Source organism: Nicotiana tomentosiformis, chromosome 5, assembly GCF_000390325.3.
Source record: "Nicotiana tomentosiformis chromosome 5, ASM39032v3, whole genome shotgun sequence".
NCBI lineage: Eukaryota > Viridiplantae > Streptophyta > Magnoliopsida > Solanales > Solanaceae > Nicotiana > Nicotiana tomentosiformis.
The window spans coordinates 56,021,112-56,043,905 of NC_090816.1; the positions used below are offsets into that span (position 1 = coordinate 56,021,112).

Sequence of the window (22,794 nt, forward strand, 5' to 3'; positions counted from 1 at the left end):
CGGACACGCTTCTAAGTCCAAAATCACCACATGGAGCTATTGGAACCATCAAAATTCGAATCCGAGGTCGTTTACACATAAATCCATATTCGGCCACTATTTTAACTTAAGCTTTAAACCTTGGAACTAAGTATTTCAATTCATTCCAAAACCTCACCGGACCTGAACCAATTACCCGGCAAGCCAAACAACAACTGTAAAGTGTAATTTGAGTAGAAAATGGGGAAGTAGGGTTGTAATACTCAAAACAACCGGTCGGGTCGTTACAACTTTGGTTCACTGCTTTCTTCAAATGTTAGAAGTTTTACTTAGATAATGTGGTTTGTACATGTTTGTATTTTAAATCTAGCTAAAGTGCGATGACAAACAATATGATATGCATTATACAATGACAAACAATATATGCTCGAGTAAAATCCATTATTTCTCCCGGTTCAAAATAAGTATATGTTAGCTTTTCATATTTGATCCAAAATAAATGTCATTTTAATAAACTAAAAAAACATGCTTTTTTCATAACCTTGCTCTAATAAATGATACTATATACAACATCTATAAGAGTTTTCCATGTTTATTTGCATGTATTAAGAAAGATAATGGATAATTTCAGACAAAAGATATTCTTATAATTACTAAGGGGATGTTTGGTTATCGAAATAATTATACAAAATTTCAGTGTAAAATTTGAGATTATATATTTGGTTGTTAGTATTAATTAATAGCGGAATAAAATTTTATACCAAAATCTTGGTATTAATATATTATACAGGATGCGAGACTATAAATTTGGGTTTAATACAAACTAGAATTTGGATTAGAAATAGTGTAACACAAATTATTGGCCCGTGCTAGCGCGGGACCAATGGCATCTAGTAAGTGATATGGGTAATACCCGCAAAGTGACCCAAGAAGAACTGAATTAGTGCATAGGATAATATATATATATATATATATATATATATATATATATATATATATATATATATATATAATAGTATTAGCAAAGACATGGGGGCAGCGAAGATCTGGAACGCCATGGAAGTAGCAGAGGGAGCTCGCCACAGCGTTTCCTCCAAGATTCCATCTTCGCTCCTCACCGTCGATCACTCTCTCTCTATTCCTCTAATGAAGCCCAAAATCGTGTACGTTTTCGAAATATTTATTTTGTGCACATTTTCGTTGCTTTAGATCGGTTTTATATCCTTTTGTGTTTCACCGGAGCTCATTAGCTGGCTTTCAGGAAATATGGTTCTAATTAGGTCCACATCCTTAGGTTAAGATTTTAGGTCGTCTACGCCCCGCAAGATTGTTCGATATTGCCGTTATAAAAACGAAGAGACAAAGGTAGAGAATTAAGATCGTCTGTGTTGAAGTTTGATATTTGCTTTTGAGACAGAAAGTATTGTGAAGCTGAAGAAAAAGTTAATCAAGGTCTAGCGTTAATACCTTTCTATATATAGTACTAATAAAATACTCCATCTCTCTCAAATTTTTGGGTACTATTTCAGTTTTGTATGTCCCAAAGTGGTTGGTACCTTTCTATATTTAGTAATAAATAACTTTTTACTTTTCCATTTTGCTATTGACATCAATTGTTGTAAGCGCCGCTAGATACAAACAAAGTTTGCTAAAGGGTTTGTATTTATTTATGTTAACGTATGTGCAGAAGTCTTGTTCTGTTTTTTTAACCGTGTGTCCAATTAACCATGCCAAGCAAATAGAGACGGAGGGAGTAGCAGGATTGATGGAGGTCTTGTTAATTTCTTTCACTTTAAGAAAAGTTTAATTTGACTTGGATTGATATATCGGTTACAGATGTTTTGTTCAATTAACATTAACTTACTGTGACCAGTGTAAAATGGTTGACTTTATCTAAGCTATAAGGTTATTGTTCTCTTCAGTCTGTTATCGACACATAACACTGTTAGATATGATATAAAAACTTCATGATACTACATGTCGAAGTGATGTTTTATCATTTAGGGAGTAGATTTTTCATTATAAATCCTCATTTATGGTTTGAAAACCAGAATTCTAAGTGTTGGATGTATAGAATCAGTATTTGCTTATTTTGAAGTATTTCACTTGCTCCTAGAGCATCACACACCATTTTATCAATATATTGGAATCTGTTACCTTCTCAAAAAGAAATATTAGTGGAATGTTAGTAATTTTTAGCAAGCTTATACTATTAGCTATGAGTTCATAACTTTATCTATTTTACTTAGCTTGACGGAAAGGACGTATTATTCAAGGGTGGATTTTAGTTTTGAGAAGAATCAAAACACAATATTATTCTCTTTTAGTGGCTTCTAGTTATGCCTCCAAGGTGGTGGTCTAGCGGTCTGTGAGTTGGAAACAACCTGGGTAACCTAGGATTGAATCCTAGTGGAGGTGGCTCTAGGTGAATTCTTTCCATTTGTCTAAGCCTTACATGGTAAATTACCTGCCACATGCGTTGTTAGGAGGCAGCAGGTATCCACTGAACAAGTCTAGGTGCATAAGCTTGTATGGCCACCACTATTATAAAGAAAAATGTCTTTCTCTGGTTAATTCTGTATGTGAAATTAAATGGTATATAGTTAACAGGCTGATGAAACAGGTATCTAAAGTGGATGCACTCTATATTTCTTCCCACACTCAAACGTATATATAATACATAGGCCTGCACCTGTATATTGAGACTGATTTTTGTTCAGCCTCTTCTGTTTCTGAACTTGGTTGGAAACTATGCAGAGAACTTTGCAAGGACCTGTTCAATCAGTGGTTAGATCTGGATGATTCTCACTTTTCTGTTGAGACAGTGTCTGGTGGCATCACAAATCTATGTGCGTATTTATTTTGTTAGAATTTGCTATTTGTAAGCATTCATTTTCGTTCCAAACTTATCATGCTAAAATTAAGTGCAGTTTGTTGTTTCCCATGAAAAACACTGATTCTTACTTTCAAAATCCTTATTGCCCGAAAATTTGTAAGACTTAACATATCAGTTGAGATTGTAGTATGTCCTAACAATATTCTATTTCCTTATCCAGTGCTAAAAGTATCTGTAAGAGAAGATGAAGGAAAGAATGTCAATATGACAATTAGGTTATATGGTCCTAATACTGAATATGTCATTAACCGTGAACGAGAATTACAGGTTAGTTTCTGAGGCTTCTATTGATTATATTGTTCCGTGCAGTATTCCTATCATATGGAGCGCTAACAGTTGACTTTTGAGTAAATTAAGTTAACCGTACTTGGATGACCTGTATTTCATTTTAAACTACAAGGTTATTTGATCTGTCAAACTGGTGTTGCTTCATAAACTTCTGCTGATCTCCTCTAATCTGTAAGTGTGATTGCTACCAAGAAGAGTATACAGTAGACCTCACATGGAAGTCTTGTACTCCCAGTGGGCAAATAAGCCAGTCAACCTCCCAATCATTTTGAAAACTACTCCCCCTATCTTAAAAAAGAAGAAAGGTTTTCGGAGTACAATTCAAAGTATTTTACTGTTGGTATAGACATCGATTCCTTGATTACTTTTGAAATAAAGTGTCCATATCTAAAGACTACATAAAAGTGGTATAAATAATTTTTATTTAAGACTACATTTATACACAACAACAACAAACCCAGTATATTCCCACAAGTGGGGAAAAGAGGAATGCAACACGAGGACTTCCCGGGGGTCTATCGTACGCATTCTTACCCTGCATTTTTGCAAGAGACAAATCCAGTATAAGACTACATTTATAATGTTCGAAAATTGTAAGCTAAGAAAAAATTGTTTACTCTCCAAATAGTAATAATGTAATAGAAGATGGAACAACCGGAGTATCATATTTTGTCAAGTTAATTGGGCAGCATACCTTGGTTTTGCACTTTCGATTATGTATTGTTCAAGGTGAGGGGAACGAGAGGGGGAGGGAACTGGTTCAATTATTTCATTCGGAGAAAATATTTTTGACAAACAACTCCAAGTATCCGAGCACATTTATATCACGAAATCTACATGTCAATCCCTAATTGTAATTTTTATTCTCAATAACTAGTTTCAGACTACGCGCGTTGTGCGTATACTCATATTAATGAGTATAAAATTTTAAAAGTTATACAAAAAATTATTGAACTATGTGATTGAGTTATAAAATACTTTCAAAGACGCATAAGCTCTTGAAAATGATGAATATTGGTCACATTTAACCAATTACTAAAGAAAACAATTATGTCATACAAAAGTATTCAAATGCTTTATCATAACTTCTATATATGAGTTGTGCATTTGCTTGAGTAGCTTAGACAAAATAGAATAATATGTTAACTTGTACTCAATATCATGCAATGATATTATATTTTTTATGGCCTTAAAAAAGGAATTCTATTTGCTCCATTATAATATGAATTTCATTTTATTCCTATTGGAACTCAAATTAGAAAATACGAAAAATAAAAAGAGACTCGATATTGTTAGGCTTAGTTATCATATAAGAAATTTAATTGGAGTTAGTCGATGACTCCTTCATATTTATTAGGAGTATCAAGTATGATAGGTTCATGTTTCTTCCTTATTATCAACCCAGTGTTGTGAAGAGCGTGAAGCGAGGAAAAGCGAAGTGAAGCGGAATTTAAAAAAAAAAAATTAAAATAAATACTGCATAGACAATGAAGAAGAAGAGGAGAATGACAATAAAATAAATACTGCATAGACAACTAAGAATAAATGGTATGAAAAATGCCATAAAATGGGCAGCATTTCGCTGCAATTTATAACTGAAACAGTGAAAGAAAATGAAGAAGAAGAAGGAGGAGGAGAAGAAGAAGAAGAAGAGGAGAATGAGAAAAAGAACTGAAGGGGAAAATTTTTTTCCCAGTAAGTATTCCAAAAAATGCAGTAAGTATGCTACCCTTTTTTTCATAACATTTTTCTCTTCTCCTCTCCATTTTTCTCATTCTCCCCTTCTTCTTTTTTTCATTCTCTTCTTCTTCTTCTTCTTCTTCTTCTTCATTTCGCTGCTATTTGGACATTGAAACAGTGAAAGAAGAAGAAGAAGGAGGAGGAAAATGAAGAAAAGAGGAGAATGAGAAAAAGAAGAAGAAGAGGAGAATGAGAAAAATGAAGAGGAGAAGAGAAAAATGTTTCAGCAATTTATTACTGAAATAGTGAAAGAAAATGAAGAAGAGGAGAATGAGAAAAAGAACTGAAGGGGAAAAAATAATTTCGCCAGCATTTTGCTGCTATTTGGACACTGAAACAGTGAAAGAAGGGGAGGAGGAGGAGGAGGAGGAGGAGGAGAGCCTTTTTAATTAATTAAAGTTGGCAGCCCAGTTATAAAGAGAAGCGCTCGCTTCTGTCGCTTTGTTCGCTTCCTCGCTTCTCGCTTTTTCAGGGGAAGCGATCGCTTTTGTGTACCCGATATACTTCAGATCAGAGAAGCACCAGATGCCTCGCTTCTCATCTCTTCTCGCTTAAGCAAGGAAGCGATCGCTTTTAACATCGCTGTATCAACCTCTATATGTTCTGTTAAATTTAAATGATTTAATCTAACAAAATTTTCTTATGGGTCAATTTAGAATTAATTGAGTGGAAGGTGCCTATAATTGATCCTTTTTTGCTGCATGAACTTCAACAACAAATAGGAAAAGTCCTCTTGGTTTGTATTTAACATTGGATAGTTTAATAACTTCTCTCCTTCTCTCTTCATTCATTGCAATGGTACGATAAAAATTTGACAAAATTATAAAAAAGACTCTTTGACCGCGAACCAAAATCCAGAAGAAGTATTTATTTAAAATTTTATGTCGCATGATATTTCTTTTTTGCTTACCAGAATAGCCAATAAGCCTGTGGTATTAGACTTATAAAGATATTGAATAAAGTTGAGTTTTATTATCTTTAAGTTTATTAAATCGATTCTAACAGAATAAAAAAAGTTAAAGACTTGAAAATAAAACTTCCCTAACGATGCGTAAAATGTTTAGAATAAACTTGGAAACTTAGGAGGGTTCAAGAAAAAACTTTTTACATAGTTTAAATAAGGAAGAATTTATTACCAAAAATTTAATTGATTTTAAAGTCTTAAATTTTAGGAAAATAACTTAAATTGCAAGTTTGTCCTATGTGAAATTTATTTAAAGGGTAAAAAGGCGAACGATATTTCGCTAAGGGGCATCGTGCTTTTAATATAGTATAGATTATTGTCAGACCCTTGTGGTCCGGCCCTTCCCGGGATCCTGCGCACAGTGTTATCAAAGGCGGGTTTAAAGCGCGCTTAAGCCCTGAAGCGAGGCTCAAAACATGTTGAGCTTTTCGCCTCGCTTAGCGGGCGCTTTAGTGTTGTCATCAAGGCTCTAAGGCATATTTTTCCTTGCCAATGAGCGTAATCCTGAAGAGACGACACTAAACAATTGATATTTTACTTTATCATAAATTTTCTTCAATTTCTTTGTCCATATATTTTGTATTCCTGTTTATAGATATTAGTCTAGGACTACACATATATATATATATATATATATATATATATTTATAGTTTTTCCCCATTTACGTCTTTCTTCATTAAAGCCCATGCTTTATTTGCGCTTTGCGTTTAAAGCCCCACCAGACCTGATAACACTGCCTGCGCATAGCGGGAGCTTAGTGCTCCGGGCTGCCATAGATTATTGTCAGAAGTTGTACATATATTATTCTTCAGATTTTATGTAAGAAGTCGGCTGTTTGATTCTAAATGTTCTGATTGATCTTAATGCAGGTTTAATTTTCTTTTTCGGATATATTTCTTGTTAGATTTTGACTACATTGTGCTAAACTTATTGTGATCAGTTAATACATTATTTCTTGCATAATTTTAGCCCATAATTCCACGTCTTCGTTGGTGAAATCTGTATTTTCAGTGGATGTTTCTATTGAACTTTGAACTTAGAAGTTTTGTTGATTCAGTTCTTGTAACTACGGCCATCTCCATGAGTCATACACACTTTTATGGGATGTCTCCTAGGGGACATGAAGCATACGCACTTTATGACTTTAAGTACTTGTCTTTAGGCGATTCAATACCTCTCAGCTGCTGGGTTTGGTGCCAAGTTGCTAGGAGTTTTTGGGAATGGCATGGTTCAGTCATTTATTGATGCACGAACTTTAACGCCCTCAGGTAGGCATTTAATCAAACTTCCGCTTGTAGCGTATATGTAGCCTGTAGTGCACACTATGCATGGTTTAGTGTAAATGACTTTTGGCTGCAACAACAACAACAATATATTCGGTATAATCCCACAAAGACCCAAGTAAGGTTTGGGAAGGGTAGAATGTACGCAGACCTTACCTCGACCTTTGGAAAGTAGAGCGGCAGTTTCCGATAGACCCCCAGTTCAAAGAAAAATTAAAAGAGGCAGAAATAACAAGTAGTAACAACAACAAGAATAAAGAGATAAGGTGATAAGGTGATAGAATAATCAAAACGAATGAAACAACATATGTCTAAAGAAATGTGCGGATAGGAAGCTGCGAAAATACGATATTAATATTAATGCTATGGCATGAAAAGGAGACACACATGCCTATCTACTAACTTTCTACCCTAGTTGTCAACCTCCACACCCCTATCAAGGGTCCTCAGTAAGCTGGAGCAGCGCCATGTCATACCTAATCATCTCTCCCGAATACTTGTTAGGCCTACCTTTATCTCTCCTCAGGCCCACCATGACCAACCTCTCACCCCTCTTCACTGGGGCATCTATGCACTTCCTCTTCACATGTTTGTACCATTTCAGCCTTGCTTCACGCATCTTGTCTTCCATGGGGCCATTCCCATTTTGTCCCGGATATCTTTATTCCTAATCTTATCTCTCCTGGTATGTCCACACATCCATCTCAACCTCCTCATTTTTGCTACTTTCATCTTCTAGACATGTGTGTTCTTGACAGGCCAACACTCCGCGCCCCATACAATATGGTCGGTCTAACCACCACTTTTTAGAACATACCTTTTAGTCTTGGTGGCACCTTCTCACATAGAACTTCGGAAGCTAGCCTCCATTTCATCCACGCCGCTTCGGTCCGATGTGTGACATCCTCGTCCATCTCTCCATTACCTTGGATAATAGATCCGAGTTACTTGAAACTACCTTTCTTGGGGATGACTTGTGAACCTAGCCTCACTTCCACGTCACTCCTGAGGAGTGACGTCGCTAAACTTGCTATCCAAGTGATTTGTTTTAGTCGTGCTCAACTTGAAACCTTTTGACTCAAGGGTTTGTCTTCAAACCTCCAGCCTCGTGTTAACACTGCTTCGCATCTCGTCAATCAGAACTATATCATCCGCAAATAACATGTACTATGGCACCTCCCCTTGAATGTGCCGCGTAAGAACATCTATCACCAAGGCAAATAAAACGGGCTGTAGCATGAACTAACTGTAAAGGAATCATTTGCCTGGCCCTTCCAAATTAGTCGATCTTCATAGCTAAAACCTTGGAATGTTGATAAAAAACTGAAAAATTCTTCAATCACTCTAATTATTTAGTCATTAAATTTTCTTCTAAAAGTGACGTTCCAAGTGTTGCCCTCCCTTCTTTGTGATAGTGTAATATTGGTGTCCTGTCTAAAATTTATAAAGAGTGAGAAACTGATCCCTAAAGGGAGAGTGCCCTTGCCAATTATCTTGCTGGAAGGAGACTTTTCTTCCATTGCCTATCTTGACTCCTATATTATGAGAAAAACTTTGCTGTAGAGCTCTAATATTTCTCTGCACACCTATTCCTTGTGGTGGAGGGCCCATTTTGAACTCTGCACATTCTCTTGACCAAACTTGAGTATTTATAACCTTCCACCATAGAGCATTGTCTTCACCATTAAATCTCCAATGCCATTTCATCAAAAGGCTCCTGTTCTGTACTAATAAGTTCTTGATGCCCAACCCTCCTTTCTTTACATTGATAATGCTCCACTTGACAAGTTCCTCTCTGATGCCTTGCCATAAGAAACCTCTCCTTAACTTGCCAATTCTCTTTTCTACCTTAACAGGCATTGGGAACAAAGAAATAATATCTGTTGGCATTGAATCCAATACATTATTAAAAAGAATCAAGTGTCCCCCTAGAGAAAGGTATTGTTTCTTCCAGTTGGATAATCTCTTTTCACATCTTTCCACCACCTCCTAATATATAGATTCTGACTTATGCTTTGCCCCAAAAGGCAGACCCAATTTAACCGTAGGAAGACTTTCTGTTCGACAGTCAAGAATAGCTGCCAGGCCTTGTAAATCTTGCACTGAGTTGACTGGTAGTAGTTGATTTTTTTTGACCAATTAACATGAAGTCTTTTGGACAGCCTCGAAACATTCAGAATCAATCTAGTACTTTATTTGACATGCTGCTGGTTCAGGAGAAGTGAGACTATCATCCGCACACTGAAGATGTGAAATGGATAGCACACGTTGTTGCCCTCTGTTCACATCGAAGTCCTTCAACAATCTTTCATTAACAGCAAACACAACATTCTACAAGTACACTATATTCTACTAGGTTGAACTCTCAATGTCAATTGTTCCAAAGGTTCTTGAGAAACATAATACTTAATATTTATAGACTTCACGGAACCATAATTTAAAGAAATATATATTGAAGGAACTTGTTAAGTAGTTAAATTTGTTGAAGAGTGAAAGTGAAAGTGAACATTGAATTTATAATTTCCAATCCTTCTTCATCCTATGCTGTGGTGTTCCCTATTGGTTTTCATTTTGTGTAAAGAGAACTTCATGTATTTAGTCAAACCTTCAAAAGCAAATTTATTCCCTTCGGTTTAAGGTTTGACTTTCGGATGCTCTAGCTTCTTTTGTACAACCAATCATCTAATAAAGAGTTCCCTTTTTATACCCCTCTACTTTCATATATTGTCCATATTTAACCTCTGTTATACTATCGGGCCAAATTTACCCCTACTGTTATACTATCGGGCTAAATTTACCCCTACAATCATCAAACTTTTAAAAATACCTCTTGATCTGTTAAGTAATCCAAAATCTCCCAAAATCCTGTTATTTAAATCACTTGTTGTTCTTCTTGGTCCACTATTTTTGAAATAATTGGCATTTACTTGCTTTCTGAATTAGAGAAAAAAAAAATAAGAGAAAAAAATATTAAATAATACAACTGAATAAACAAAGTATAGTAAATTGAAAAATCTAAATTATGTAGCTTTTTAAAATTCTAAAAGTATTTACAACATCCCAATTTTAATGAATTCGTTGCACCAAATGTATGGAGACTTTGCAAGTATTAGTGATTGAAGTTGAAGTTCCTCGGAGACTTTACATTGTCTAATTCAACTTTGCTTTAATTAAATGCCTACACAATGTGCACTCTTAAGTTAGTCGATCGAACTCTATATTAACCAGGCAATGACAAAATATATTTGAATATACATGTACATACATGATGATCAGCTGCATATAATATACAATAAATAAACCCACTAAATTATACGGTGTGTATATGATTAAAAATAAATAAAATTCTAAACCAATTTTATTTATTACAAGAAGAGAAATGGGTGTATTGGTAATTTAAAAAAAATATGAATAATTTGTATAGTTTAATAACTTTAGCATTCACATCAATAGTAATTTTTGAAAATAATGGAGCAAGAAGAACAATGAGTGATTTAAATAAAAAGAATTTGGGAGATTTTGGATTACTAATAGATCAAGGGGTATTTTTAAAAATTTGTTGATTGTAGGGGTAAATTTGGCCCGATAGTATAACGGAGGTTAAATGTAGACAATATATGAAAGTAGAGGGGTATATTTGGCCCTCTTCCCATTATTTATTGATGTTATGGGGAACATCCTGTATACTAGTTATTTACAAAAAGTAAAAACCTAAAGAAAAAGAATATTCTCTATGAATGAAGCCTAATTATCAATACTAACAGAACTTTGTGGTTGCACCAAAAATTGACCAAAAATAAAAGATATGCTCTACACTGTACTGACTCATTTCCACCTCTTCAAATGTTCTCTTTTCCTCTCCCTCCAAAGAATCCACATAAGGGCTGAAAGAGCTACATCTGGTAATAAATAGTCCATACCATATGCTTGACATGTTCTGTCCATGTTTCATGCTGTAGTAGTTGTTAGATCTCTTAAAGAATGTAATATTATTTGGTCCAATTTGAAGAAATAAAAAGATGCTTATTGCATAGGCTGGTATTGCTTTTATAATCAGCAACCAAAATGAGCATAAAAGATATGTAGTCTTTCGAGATAGTTAATTATCCTAAGCCTGTTACTTTTGACCAGCCATCTTCATTTGTACAACCCTCTCTTCAAGATTCATCTCTCTTTGCCTGATCAACATCGTCACTTCGTCATCTTTCTGTGTCTGCCTCTCTTCTTCTTCTGAAGTAGTTTAATAGAAAAGAAGGCTGTGTTCTGAATCTTATAAAACTTATGAATGGACTAGGTTGAGAAGAGAGCTTTAGAAAGGAAAGCTTTATAAGCCCGTGCGGCAGGACTAGAATACAAAAGTTGCCTTTTAAGTCTTTTCACAAGAGCTTTTGTTTGGCCTGTTGCACTTACGTGTTACTTTATGTGTATCTTGGGGTTGTCGAAATAATTTTCTGGCCCTCGGTTTTTCAGGGATACCTACAGTTTTCACTTCTCCCAACCTCAGTTGTTATTATAATATGCATATTGGTTGCCATTTTCTTAACTTCTTCACAGACATGAGAAATCCTAAGCTTGCTGCTGAAATAGCAAAGCAACTTCGAAAGTTCCATCAGGTGGAAATTCCAGGCTCCAAAGAACCTCAACTGTGGAATGATGTGCTCAAGTTCTTCAGAAAAGGTGTGTCCTTCTTTACTGAATACTCCTTTACAAATATATATTCTGAGACATCATTTTTCCTAGTAGTCTCAATAATTGGAAAGCTTGTATCAGATTAACTGCTACCATGAAAGATCCATCTCATGCCTGAGCGTGTTTCCATTTTTGCAGCATCAACTCTCCAATTTGATGATGGTGAGAAGAAGTCAAAGTATGAGACAATTTTGTTCCAGGAAGTTCATAATGAAATCACAGCGCTCAAGGTAGTTCAACTTCCCATGAGCCTGCAGTTGGTTATTATTCTATTTATTATTTGCTGTTACTTGGGGGAGGGGATTCTTTCTTTCTCTTCTTCATAACAGTGCAAATTTCAATCCTACAAGGAATTAAAGTTTTTCTTGATCTGTATTATATCAGTTTGCTTTCACAGATATGCTAGTTTGAAACCATAAGCTAGCAATTTTCCGTTCACCCCCTTTTGGAGAAATCAATAGCGCTATAAGATGCCCAGTTGACGAGCGCAAAGCGCAACACGAAATTAATGCTCGCTAGCCAAAGAGAGTATAGATTAATTATCGTCTCCACAGGGATTGGATTTAGACAATGCTCAAGTAATTTCTAGCTTAATGCTATTCAGGATGATCAAAACTTGATTTGTAATGATTATAAACTACGATTAACTACTAAAGTAAAGCAATTGGCGATTGACTGTAACAAACCAGAGATTAGCAAAGTCGGGTTCTTATCAATGTGAGGAACAATGGTTTGACGTGATAGCTGCAAGGTTGTTATTCTGGATATGATACTGTTATATTTCACTCTTGAGGTTCTATCGATTATCACGAATTCAATAGGTGGTTAGTTTATACTTCCGATTCAGACTCCTCTCGATTAAATCTAAATCTTTCAAATAAACTAATGTGATGTGCGGCGAAACTTGCAAGAATCTATTGGTAGGAATGATCTAAGAGAAATTTTTCATGAATATTTCTTAATCTTAATTTAAACGGTAACTCAAAAAGCTCTCTCGATTACTTCAAATAATCACCAAAATAAACTAAGGCATACGCTGCAATGATATTCAATAAGATGTTCCTCTTTCGATTAAACACTATAAAGAATAAAATCACAACTCTATTAAAGCTCCTCCAACAAATTCAAGTAATTAAATAGTAATCAAATCCATAAACAACAACCAAATTACCAAATCATGTCAAACCCTAAGGCAAACTATTCCATAGATATGAAGAAAGTCATCACAAGTAAGTTTAAGAACATAGAAAACATTAATCCAACGTTACACTCCAAACTCGTGTATTGAATTGATGGAAGAATGATGAAATCCTGTGTCTTGGAGCCTCCAATGCTCTCTAATAGTTCCCTCGGTCAAAAGTCCCTTCAAAAACGTCTTTTTGGTGTATTTATACCCTGTAGATTGGGCCCAGGCGAAATTACCTTTTCCTAGCCGAAACAGGACAAATACTTTGAGAAAATTGCACAGGCGTGCCGCCCCATGCGGGGCGCTTGTGGAGAAGTTCAGAGAGCAGCTTCTGACGGGCAACAACAGAAATACACTGCTGCGCCGCCCCATGCGGCGCGGCAGTACAAATTTTCCAGAGTGATTTGTTTTGTTAGCGTTTTGACATCCAGACTTGGTTCCCGACCCCCGAACGCGATCCCGGTTTAATCACTTGGGCTTTTACTCAGACTTCAAAGCTCCAACTTGTTCAATTTAGCTCCCGAATATCTTTTTAACTCGAAATCACTTCCTGCACCGCATAAAACACTTAATAAGTACAATACACTAACATTTTAAGCTCAAACACAAGTAAAGTGCAGTAATTAGAGTGCAAACTACGACTAAAACACGTGATTCTAGCCTACCATCACCAGTGCATCACTTTCTGAAGTCAACTATTGTTTTTCTCTTTTTATCTCCTGGAGGGATCTAGGCATCTCCTATGGCAGCTACGGCATTATGAACTTCAAAGATGTTTTTAGGTGTAGACTCACCTCCCATCATGCTTTGGTGCAGACTGCTTCAAATTGAATGACTTTGTATATATTTCCATTTTACATCTATCTTGTTGTTAAGCACTTCCAAAAGCTGGCATAGATCAAATGTTGTACGTTTCTAAGTTAAGAGAACTTATTTTCCAAATAGGGTGTATATTTCTTGGCTTGTCTTACATCTCCAAAATTTTAAAATAGTTTTGAACTTAATAAACCTGAAATATATGTAAGTTAACTTGAGGAGTTTTCTTTATGATTAATTTATCTGCTTAAATACTTACATTGACGTAAAGCGGATGATAATACAAAGTGTAATTTGGCATTGTATTAAAATAGCTATGTATTGGATGGTATATTCTTATGTTTCAAAAGTGACGTGCAATTCTGGAACAGGAATTGACTAACCGTCTCAACGCCCCAGTGGTTTTTGCCCACAATGACTTACTTTCTGGAAATCTGATGCTTAATGAGGATACAGGTACTTATGGTCCAGCTTTCCACTGTATTTACATCTTGATCTAGGTGATTTCTTCTGTTGTGACATTTTGTGTTAGAACTTCCTTTGTTCTCCCGCACTCCCCTCTCATGATAAAATTCTGAACCTCCATATGCTTTTTCGTCTATTGGAGAAGAAAACCCTATCTATATGACGTTGTTTGTTTATGCACATTGCGGACATCCTATTTGGTGTTACTTCTGTAAATGTTTATGCCTACATGATCCTATTTCTGGTCACTATTCTTGTTCGTCTTCCTCAAGGTTATTTGTTTAGTAAGAGAACTAATTTTCTGCAATGCGAATCTTATACTCTTATGTTATAGACGCAACATAAGTCTTTCAATGGATTACCAGGTCACTCCGGCTTCCGTTTATGCGTTTCATTTGACAAATTCTCCAAATGATTAATATCATCAAGTAAATAGTCTATCCCATTAAGAAATATATATGAAGGATCTTTTAAGTCTTTAACCTGGTTTTTAGGATTGCATCAAATGATTTACATTTCTAAATTTGATGTTGGTGTCTGTTATCGTATTGGAATAATGCTTGATGAGTTTGCTCTTAGTTACGATTTAACGCTGAACTTTACTGTTTGTACTAACCTCATTTCTTTTTATCAAAAACCAGGAAAGCTGTATTTCATTGATTTTGAGTACGGATCCTACAATTATAGGGGTTTTGACCTAGGGAATCACTTCAATGAATATGCTGGCTATGACTGTGATTACAGCTTGTATGTTGCATCTCCCTCTCTCTATATCTTTTTTTCTCTGTCCTCCAGTCCCCTTTTTTCCCTCTTTTTTATGGTGATATTTTGTTGTAAATGAAGACTAATTTTGGAGATGGTTCAATATATAGATATCCAAGTAAGGATGAGCAGTTTCATTTCTTCAGGCACTATTTGGAGCCTGACCAATCGAATGAGGTAAATGGGGAATGTTAGAACTTTTTATACTTGTGCATGTTGTATAGCTGAGTGGACATGTCTAGTGCTATTATTTCTGAAGTAACTATTTCGCCCCCCCAAAAAACAATTCAGAAGCATTCGAAAGGCTACAGAGGAGGTTATAATATAGCAAAAGTGATGGAGAAGTTCCATGGATGGAAAGCTTGTGCAAAACAATCTCGGAGAAAGCCTTATCTAATTGACCAAAAATGAAGGTTTTATGACGGCGTCATAATTTAGTGTCCTACAAGTTTGAAAGACTTTCTTCTAATCAAGTCCGGAAGAATTAATTTTCTTTCATCAGAGAGCTTTACATGCACCTAGTGATGTTTGGAAAATAATACTCTTTAATGCCTCTTTTACTCCCAAGAGCTACTCTTCAATAATTTGCAACTGTTGCACATTTGGCAAAGTACATCTGAAGTTGCTCTTTGATTACAGTTATCTGAGAAGGACCTTGAAGCTTTATATGCTGAGACCAGTAGTTACATGCTTGCTTCACACCTATACTGGGCTCTCTGGGCTTTGATCCAGGTAATATTATTATGCTATATATATTTGGATGCAGTCCGAAGAAAACCTTACATTTTGATCTTTTTTATTTTTGCCATTCCCAGGCGAAAATGTCACCCATTGATTTTGATTACATCAGTTATTTCTTCCTGCGCTATAATGAGTACAAGAAGCAGAAGGAAAACTGTTTCTCTTTAGCCAAGTCATCTCTCAAAGCCCGAGCATGGTGAAAGTTTCATTTAGCACAGTTCCAGAAACTCTTAAAAGCTGTCAATTGACACATATTTAGATCTCATTTGTTGCAAATTGGAAATTGTTGCTGCTGTAGTCAAGTAGGATAGTACAAAATAATTCTTTTTTCGTTTCTATTTCTGCCAAAATCATGTAAAAGTTAACACTTGTTTGTAATTCAAAGTTCGAGCTCAAAGGGATGCAATGTCAAACAAATGAAGTACAATTTTTTCTCCGCAATTTCCGTGCAACAAAAAAACAAACAAGAGAAACTATTTCTCCATATTAGTGCTTGGTAATTCAGCATGATTAAATTTACAGATTTCACAGCCCCCCTTCCCTCACCGGAAAAAAATGTTGAACAGAAAGTGCTATGCTTTAACCTGAATGGAACATGATAATTTTAGACAAGTGGTGTCCACTTTATTCTCAAGTATTGTATCTTCTGCACTACTTACTGTGAAAGAAACTAGGTATAACGTGGAAAAGTAAAAAGTTAAAAAGTTACAAAGATAGTAGATAAAACTGTGAGCATTATTTAAAGCTGATATACCACCGGGTGTTGGTGGCATATTTTATTAATAATAAAAATCTCAAAAACAAGAGTACAAGTAAGAGGACTCGACCTTACCTAGCTAGTTCATCTAATGTGAGCGCAAGACAAACCTTACCCTTAGCATACATGTAGAAAATAAGAACTAGCGGTCAAATATGCTATGTACTCTTATGATATACATATATGCCTCTATGATAATATTACATAGATGCTTATATAATGCTATGAAATAAAAACAAAAAAGAGGAATTTGTGAACTAACAATTTCTTTAGCGTACGACGTTATTAAAAAAGAGAAATGGCCATGTTATTCTTAATTGATGTGAATCAACTTGTACTTTTTGGTCCTCATCACTAACTTTGTCCCATATCGCAGTACCGAGATAAAGCACTACAGCTACGACACAATATAATCTGTTGCGGCGTGCAATCCGATTCCAATATTTATCACAATATCTGTTGTGGCATGCAACCTGATCCCATTATCATTTCACAATATCTTTTGCGACGTGCAACCCGATTTTATTATATTAGTATCTATTGCGGCGTGCAACCCGTTTTCATTATCAATTCATTTTAATACTGTTGCGGCACGCAACCCGTTCCCAATACCAACTCATTAACACGAACAACTCAACACAACCCAATTCCGTAATCTCAACACAAAGGAAATAAAGCGTATAGAACCTCAAAGAACTACCCGTACAAACAAAGAATACCCAATACCTCGTATTCAAAAACCTCGAAAAATATCATTTCAAGAATAGCTAAAGGACTCACACAATCGGAATAACATAATGAAGTGCAATGTAAAGACAATAAAAATAGGTAAAAATATGAGAAAATGCAGATATACAACTAATACGGGTAGGAACATGTAGAAGGTAAGTAGGTATTGAGTGAGGAATGAATAAATCAAAACAAGTAGCAATTAAATAACAGATAACAAGTAGGGCATGAATAATAAGTAAGGACATGTAGCAATCAAGCATGTAATGAAATATAACATGGAATAAATAATGACGTAAAGGTAAATAGCCCAACCCGCATGCTTTAACCCATGACAACGCATATACACTTGTCACCTTGCATATACGCTTTTTCCCACATACTTCACGTAGCAGATAGACCAACAAGTTCAAATTCCCTCAAGTCAAAGTTAGACACGACACTTACCTCTTTCCGCAACCAAATCAATACTCAACCACGTCTTTTCCTTTCGAACAAGCCTCCAGACCAACCAAATCTAGCCAAATATCATTCAAACAATTCAAATTAAGCTTTAGAAAATGAAAAAGGTTCAATTTTGATCATTTTTGAAAAAGTCAACAAAAGTCAACCCCATGTACGATTGGTCGAAATTCAGACTAAAATTCGATTACCCATTCACCCTTGAGCCGGCTTATGTGATTTGTTTCAAAATCCGACTTTAATTTGAGATCTAAATCTCCATTTAACCAAATTCCTAAATTTTACCCAAAACTCCTAATTTTTACCATGAAATTTCTAGATTTGATGTTAAAATTTCAGGAAAAGTAATGAGAATTGATTGAAAACTAGTTAAAGTTGCTTACCAATGATTGTGGAAAGAAAAGCTCTCAAGAAAATTGCCTCTAGAGTGTGTTAGGTTGGAAAAATAGAGTGAAATGAGTTAAGTCCCGATTTTTCCATCTTTACCCATCTGTAGGTATCACAATTGCGATAATCGCAAATGCGAAACATAGGTCGCAAATGCGACAAAAACATCGCATTTGCGAGGTCCCAATCCATCGCAAATGTGGTCAAAGGTTCACATTTGTGAACCTGCCTAAGTCTAGTGCGCAGTCGCAAGAGCGACCAAGTCATCGCAAAAGCGATCCTGGGATGTTCGCAATTGTGAACATTTCTTCGCAAATGCGAAGACTGCCCTGTCCACCCCCTTATCGCAAATGCAAGTTCGACTTCGCAAATGCGTATTCACATTTGCGAACAGTTCCTTGCAAATGCGAGACCTACAGTTCACACCAACAACAAAACCATACCAATAATTCCAATTTAGTCCGTTATGCATGATGGTATGCTATAATCTTATGTTTTAGTCATTTATTATATTCTAATTTACTGCACTTTAATTGAGTTTGAGCGTTAATTGCTAGTGTTTTACACTAATTGTGTCTTTTATGCCTCGTAGGAGTGATTCCAAGCTATGTAGATGTTATGGAACTAATTCGAGCTGATTGGAGCTTTGAAGTCTGAGTAAAAGCCCAAAGGAATAAGCCGGAATCGTGTTCGGGGGTCGAGGATCACTTCTGGGGTCAAAATTCAAGGAAGAATAATTTACTGAAAAAATGCACTAGTGCAGCGCACTGGGCGACACACAGTGCAACACATCAATGTAAAAATCTGTCAAAAAATAGCAAACTTTAGAGACTGGGTTTTTGGGGTATGTTAGGAAAAAGCACTAATGCTACGCACCCTGCTACGCACATTTCGACGCATGAAATACAATAAGTTTGCAAGTTTTTGTATTTCAGCTAGGAAAATGTGATTTCTTTTGGGCCTGGCCCTACTTAGTATAAATACATAAAAAAATGGTATTTTCTGGACTTTTGAAACATCTAAGACCTAAGGAGGCTAGAGAGAAGGTGGAGAAGCCAAAGCACAAGGAATTCATCATTCAATCCTCACTCAAGACAAGAGTTTGGATCGTTTAATACTTTTCTTTATATTTGTGATAAATTACTCCATATCTATGGAGTAATTCTCTTTAGGGATTGATGGATTTGGTGTTTTGATGATTGTTTGTGGATATTAACTCTAGTTTTTTATGTATTGAATTATTTTGGATGATTTAATTATTGCATCTATATTCACATGTTTATGTAATCGAGAGAGGCATAACTTGTGATATTTTGCATCATCTTGTTGGTTGAATTCATTGGTTCTTCTTAGTAATCGAAAGAGGCTGGGTGAATTATTGTTTAGACCTAGTTTGGAGGATAATCGAAAGAGGTTCTCCTAAAGACCAGTCCACTATGAATTCGTGCATATCTTCACCGAGCATAAATTGATTCATATTGTGAGGTTGAGACTAAATCGAGAGAGGAGTTTCTACTAAAAATTTGAACATTAGAAGTGAATTAACGAGAGTTAAATCCCAGACAATTATCTTGCACCTATCCAATCAACCCCTATTTTCTCCTATTGATATCTTCTTTGCTTAATTTTGTTCAATTGTCATTAGTCAATTAGATATAAAGTCTTAGTTAATTTTAGTTCTTAATCATATAATCTCAATTGTTGATCATCTTGGATAACAATCTAGCTACAAGCTATGAAAATACTATTTAACTCCAATCCCTATGGATACGATAATTTTCTATACTATCTTTGACTAGCGAGCATATTTAGGTGCATGTTTTACGCTCGTCAAATTTTGGAGCCGTTGCCGGGGATTGGCAATCAATAGTGTTTGGTGCATGACTCGGTCTTCTGGGAAAGAATTTCTACCATACGAGCCAAAAATAGAAAAACAACTGCAACAGCTGAAGAAGGAAAGAAATCTCACCAAGACATTAGAAAAGGTTGGGCAATCCACAACCAAAGATATGGCCGGAAATGGTGAAGATAATATGGACCTGGCTGCGAGAGAGGCAACCCAACAAAGAGAAAAAGTGGCACGAGATGTTGAAGAAGTAGGTTTTAAAGATGCACAACGTATTTATGAAGAAGAGAGGGGTCACAGACATAATCAAAATCAACCCGTGGGTGCATGACAATTTAGAAACATAGCTCCTGGTGCTGGGAGACCACTTAGTGATTACTCTAGACCGGTCTACAACCAAGGTTTGTCAAGCATTGGACCACCTCCAGTTACAACAAACAATTATGAATTGAAGCAAGGGTTGCTTCAAACTCTGCAAAATTGTTGTATCTTCAGAGGAAAGATGAACGAAGATCCAAACAATAATCTAATGGACTTCGACGAGATCATGAACATCTTTCAATATAATGGTATTTCACAAGATGCAGCTTATCTAAGGGCATTCCCCTTCACACTGAAAGATGATGCGAAGTAGTGGATTCGGAGCTTGCCTCAAGGATCAATTCAAACATGGGAGGAGATGACCAGAAAATTTCTTGATAAGTATTTCTCCTCAGATAAAATGGGCATGTTTAGAAGAGAGATCCATAACTTATGCCAGAAAGATAATGAAATAGTTTTTGAAGCTTTAGAGAGGTTTAAGGAGATAGTCAAAAAGTATCAACATAGTGGTATTGAACTCTGGATGCAACTCCTGGATTTTTGGGAGGGGTTGACACCGGCCTCACGCAGAATGTTGAGCAATGCAGTTGGAGGTCCGTTAATGAAAAAGACACCAGAGGAGATAGTCACTATTCTCGATGAATTATCTGAAGATGCAAATCAGTGGCCCTCTGAAAGTGCTAAAAGAAGACAGGTGAATGGTGTTCATCTGGTTGATGCTAACACATATGTGCAAGTACAACTTGATACTATGGCGAAGGAGATAAGGAAGCTGACCTTAGCCATAATACAGAGTGAGACTCATGCATCATGTGATATTTGTGGAAGAGGACACCCTACTCATGAGTGTCAAGCCTCAACTGAGGAAATTAATGCTGTTGGAAATTACAACTTTAATGCAATAGGTCAGAGGCACCCCGGTTTTTCATGGAGTTCACCAGGAGGTATATCAAATGCATGGCAATAAAATAATGCCAGACCTCAGGGACAAGGGGCGCCTGTTTTCCAAAATCACCAAAGGCAGCAATTTCACCCTCAAAAGCCAATTCAGTCTTGGTTAGAAGATCTAATGAAGTCCTTCATTATCAAGACAAATAGGAGATTAGATGCTCATGGTGCAACTATCAAAGAATTTGGCACAGGGTTGCAAAATTTGGAGAAGCAAGTGGGACAAATTGCCACCATATTGTCTGAGAGGATCCCAGGTACTTTGCCAGCTGACACTGAAAGGAACCCCAAAGAAACTATAAATGCTGTAACTCTGAGAAGTGGCAAGTGTTGGAAAAGCCCACTCCGGTCCAAAAAGAGAGTGTGCCTGAAATAGAAATTGGGGAGCAGCTAAAAAATAAAGTTGATAAAAAGAAGACAGGAAAGAAGAGAGCTGACAAGAAGAAGAAGAAGGAGGACACTTCGAGAAGGGATGGATCTAATAAAGAGAGCAGGCACATGGCTGCTTTACCTTTTCCCCAAAAGCTTTATAGAGAGAAGCTGGATAAACAATTTGAGAGGTTCCTAGATATGCTGATACAGGTTAATGTAAACTTGCCATTCACAGAGGTGCTCTCCCAAATGCCAGCTTATGCAAAATTCTTGAAGGAGATCCTTACAAAGAAAAGAAAGGTCGATGAGACATCAGTGGTCAAACTCACAGAGCATTGTAGTGCTATCTTGCAAAATAAACTCCCACAAAAAAGTGGAGATCGAGGGAGTTTTACTATACCTTGCTCTTTAGGCTCTATTAAATTTGATAAATCTTTATGTGATTCTGGTGCCTCAATTAATTTAATGCCTTTGTCTATTTATAGGAAGTTGGAGAGTGAGATTGGAGAGATATGGTCGGTACCAATATCTTTGCACCTGGCTGACCAAATAACTCTGATACCCGAGGGGATAGTGGAAAATATTTTAGTGCGGGTAGATAAGTTTGTATTTCCTGTGGACTTTATTGTAATAATTATGGAGGGGAATAAGGAGGTCCCCCTCATTTTAGGAAGACCATTCTTAGCAACATGTAGAGCAATATTAGACATACATTATAGAAATCTCATGCTTAGAGTAGGGGAGGAGACTGTAACTTTTGAGATGAATATAGAAACAGGGGTTAAAAAGGAGAAGCCAGCTGCAAGTGTTGAATGGAAAGTGAAGAATTCGAAAGAAAAGGCTACAATGAGTGGAAAAGATAAGTGTGGGGTGTACCCCAAAAAGGCTGAGAAGAAGCTGTCTGCATGGATGTGTGCACTGGTTCGGGCGAGTGGAATGGAGCCCGATTTCGACTCAGACCCCGACTAGATATTCAGAGAAGTTTACTCTACTTTATGCTTTTTAATTGTGTATCATGGGGACATGCCACAACTTAAAGTGTGGGGTAGGGGGGATAATTATATGTTGTATGTATGTTAGTTTTAGTTTTTGTTTTGTAAAATTGAAAAAAAACATCTTTTTTTTAAAATTTTCAACTTTTCTCGACAATGGATATCATTCG

The 22,794-nt window shown here is 36.1% G+C and overlaps 1 protein-coding gene and 1 non-coding gene across 2 annotated transcripts; one reads left to right on the forward strand and one right to left on the reverse strand.

Moving 5' to 3' along the window:
• Positions 1 to 981: 981 nt before the first annotated feature.
• Positions 982 to 16,251, forward strand: LOC104104603 (probable ethanolamine kinase). The gene is made up of 11 exons (XM_009612738.4): positions 982 to 1,142; positions 2,737 to 2,828; positions 3,036 to 3,142; positions 7,031 to 7,136; positions 11,706 to 11,828; positions 11,979 to 12,070; positions 14,214 to 14,298; positions 14,949 to 15,054; positions 15,180 to 15,246; positions 15,709 to 15,801; positions 15,885 to 16,251. The coding sequence occupies exons 1-11, from the start codon at positions 1,009 to 1,011 to the stop codon at positions 16,008 to 16,010; spliced, it is 1,131 nt and encodes a 376-aa protein (XP_009611033.1). The 5' UTR covers positions 982 to 1,008; the 3' UTR covers positions 16,011 to 16,251.
• A 4,467-nt stretch (positions 16,252 to 20,718) lies between these two features.
• Positions 20,719 to 20,825, reverse strand: LOC117278849 (small nucleolar RNA R71). Its single transcript, XR_004509210.1, has one exon. It is a non-coding gene; the product is annotated as a small nucleolar RNA R71 (small nucleolar RNA).
• Positions 20,826 to 22,794: the final 1,969 nt, after the last annotated feature.

Coding starts and splice junctions, on each gene's coding strand:
- LOC104104603 (XM_009612738.4), top strand. CDS start 1,009: ATGGGGGCAGCGAAGATCTGGAACGCCATGGAAGTAGCAGAGGGAGCT. Junction 7,137..11,705: donor ACGAACTTTAACGCCCTCAG/GTAGGCATTTAA, acceptor ACTTCTTCACAG/ACATGAGAAATCCTAAGCTT. Junction 15,247..15,708: donor AGCCTGACCAATCGAATGAG/GTAAATGGGGAA, acceptor CTTTGATTACAG/TTATCTGAGAAGGACCTTGA.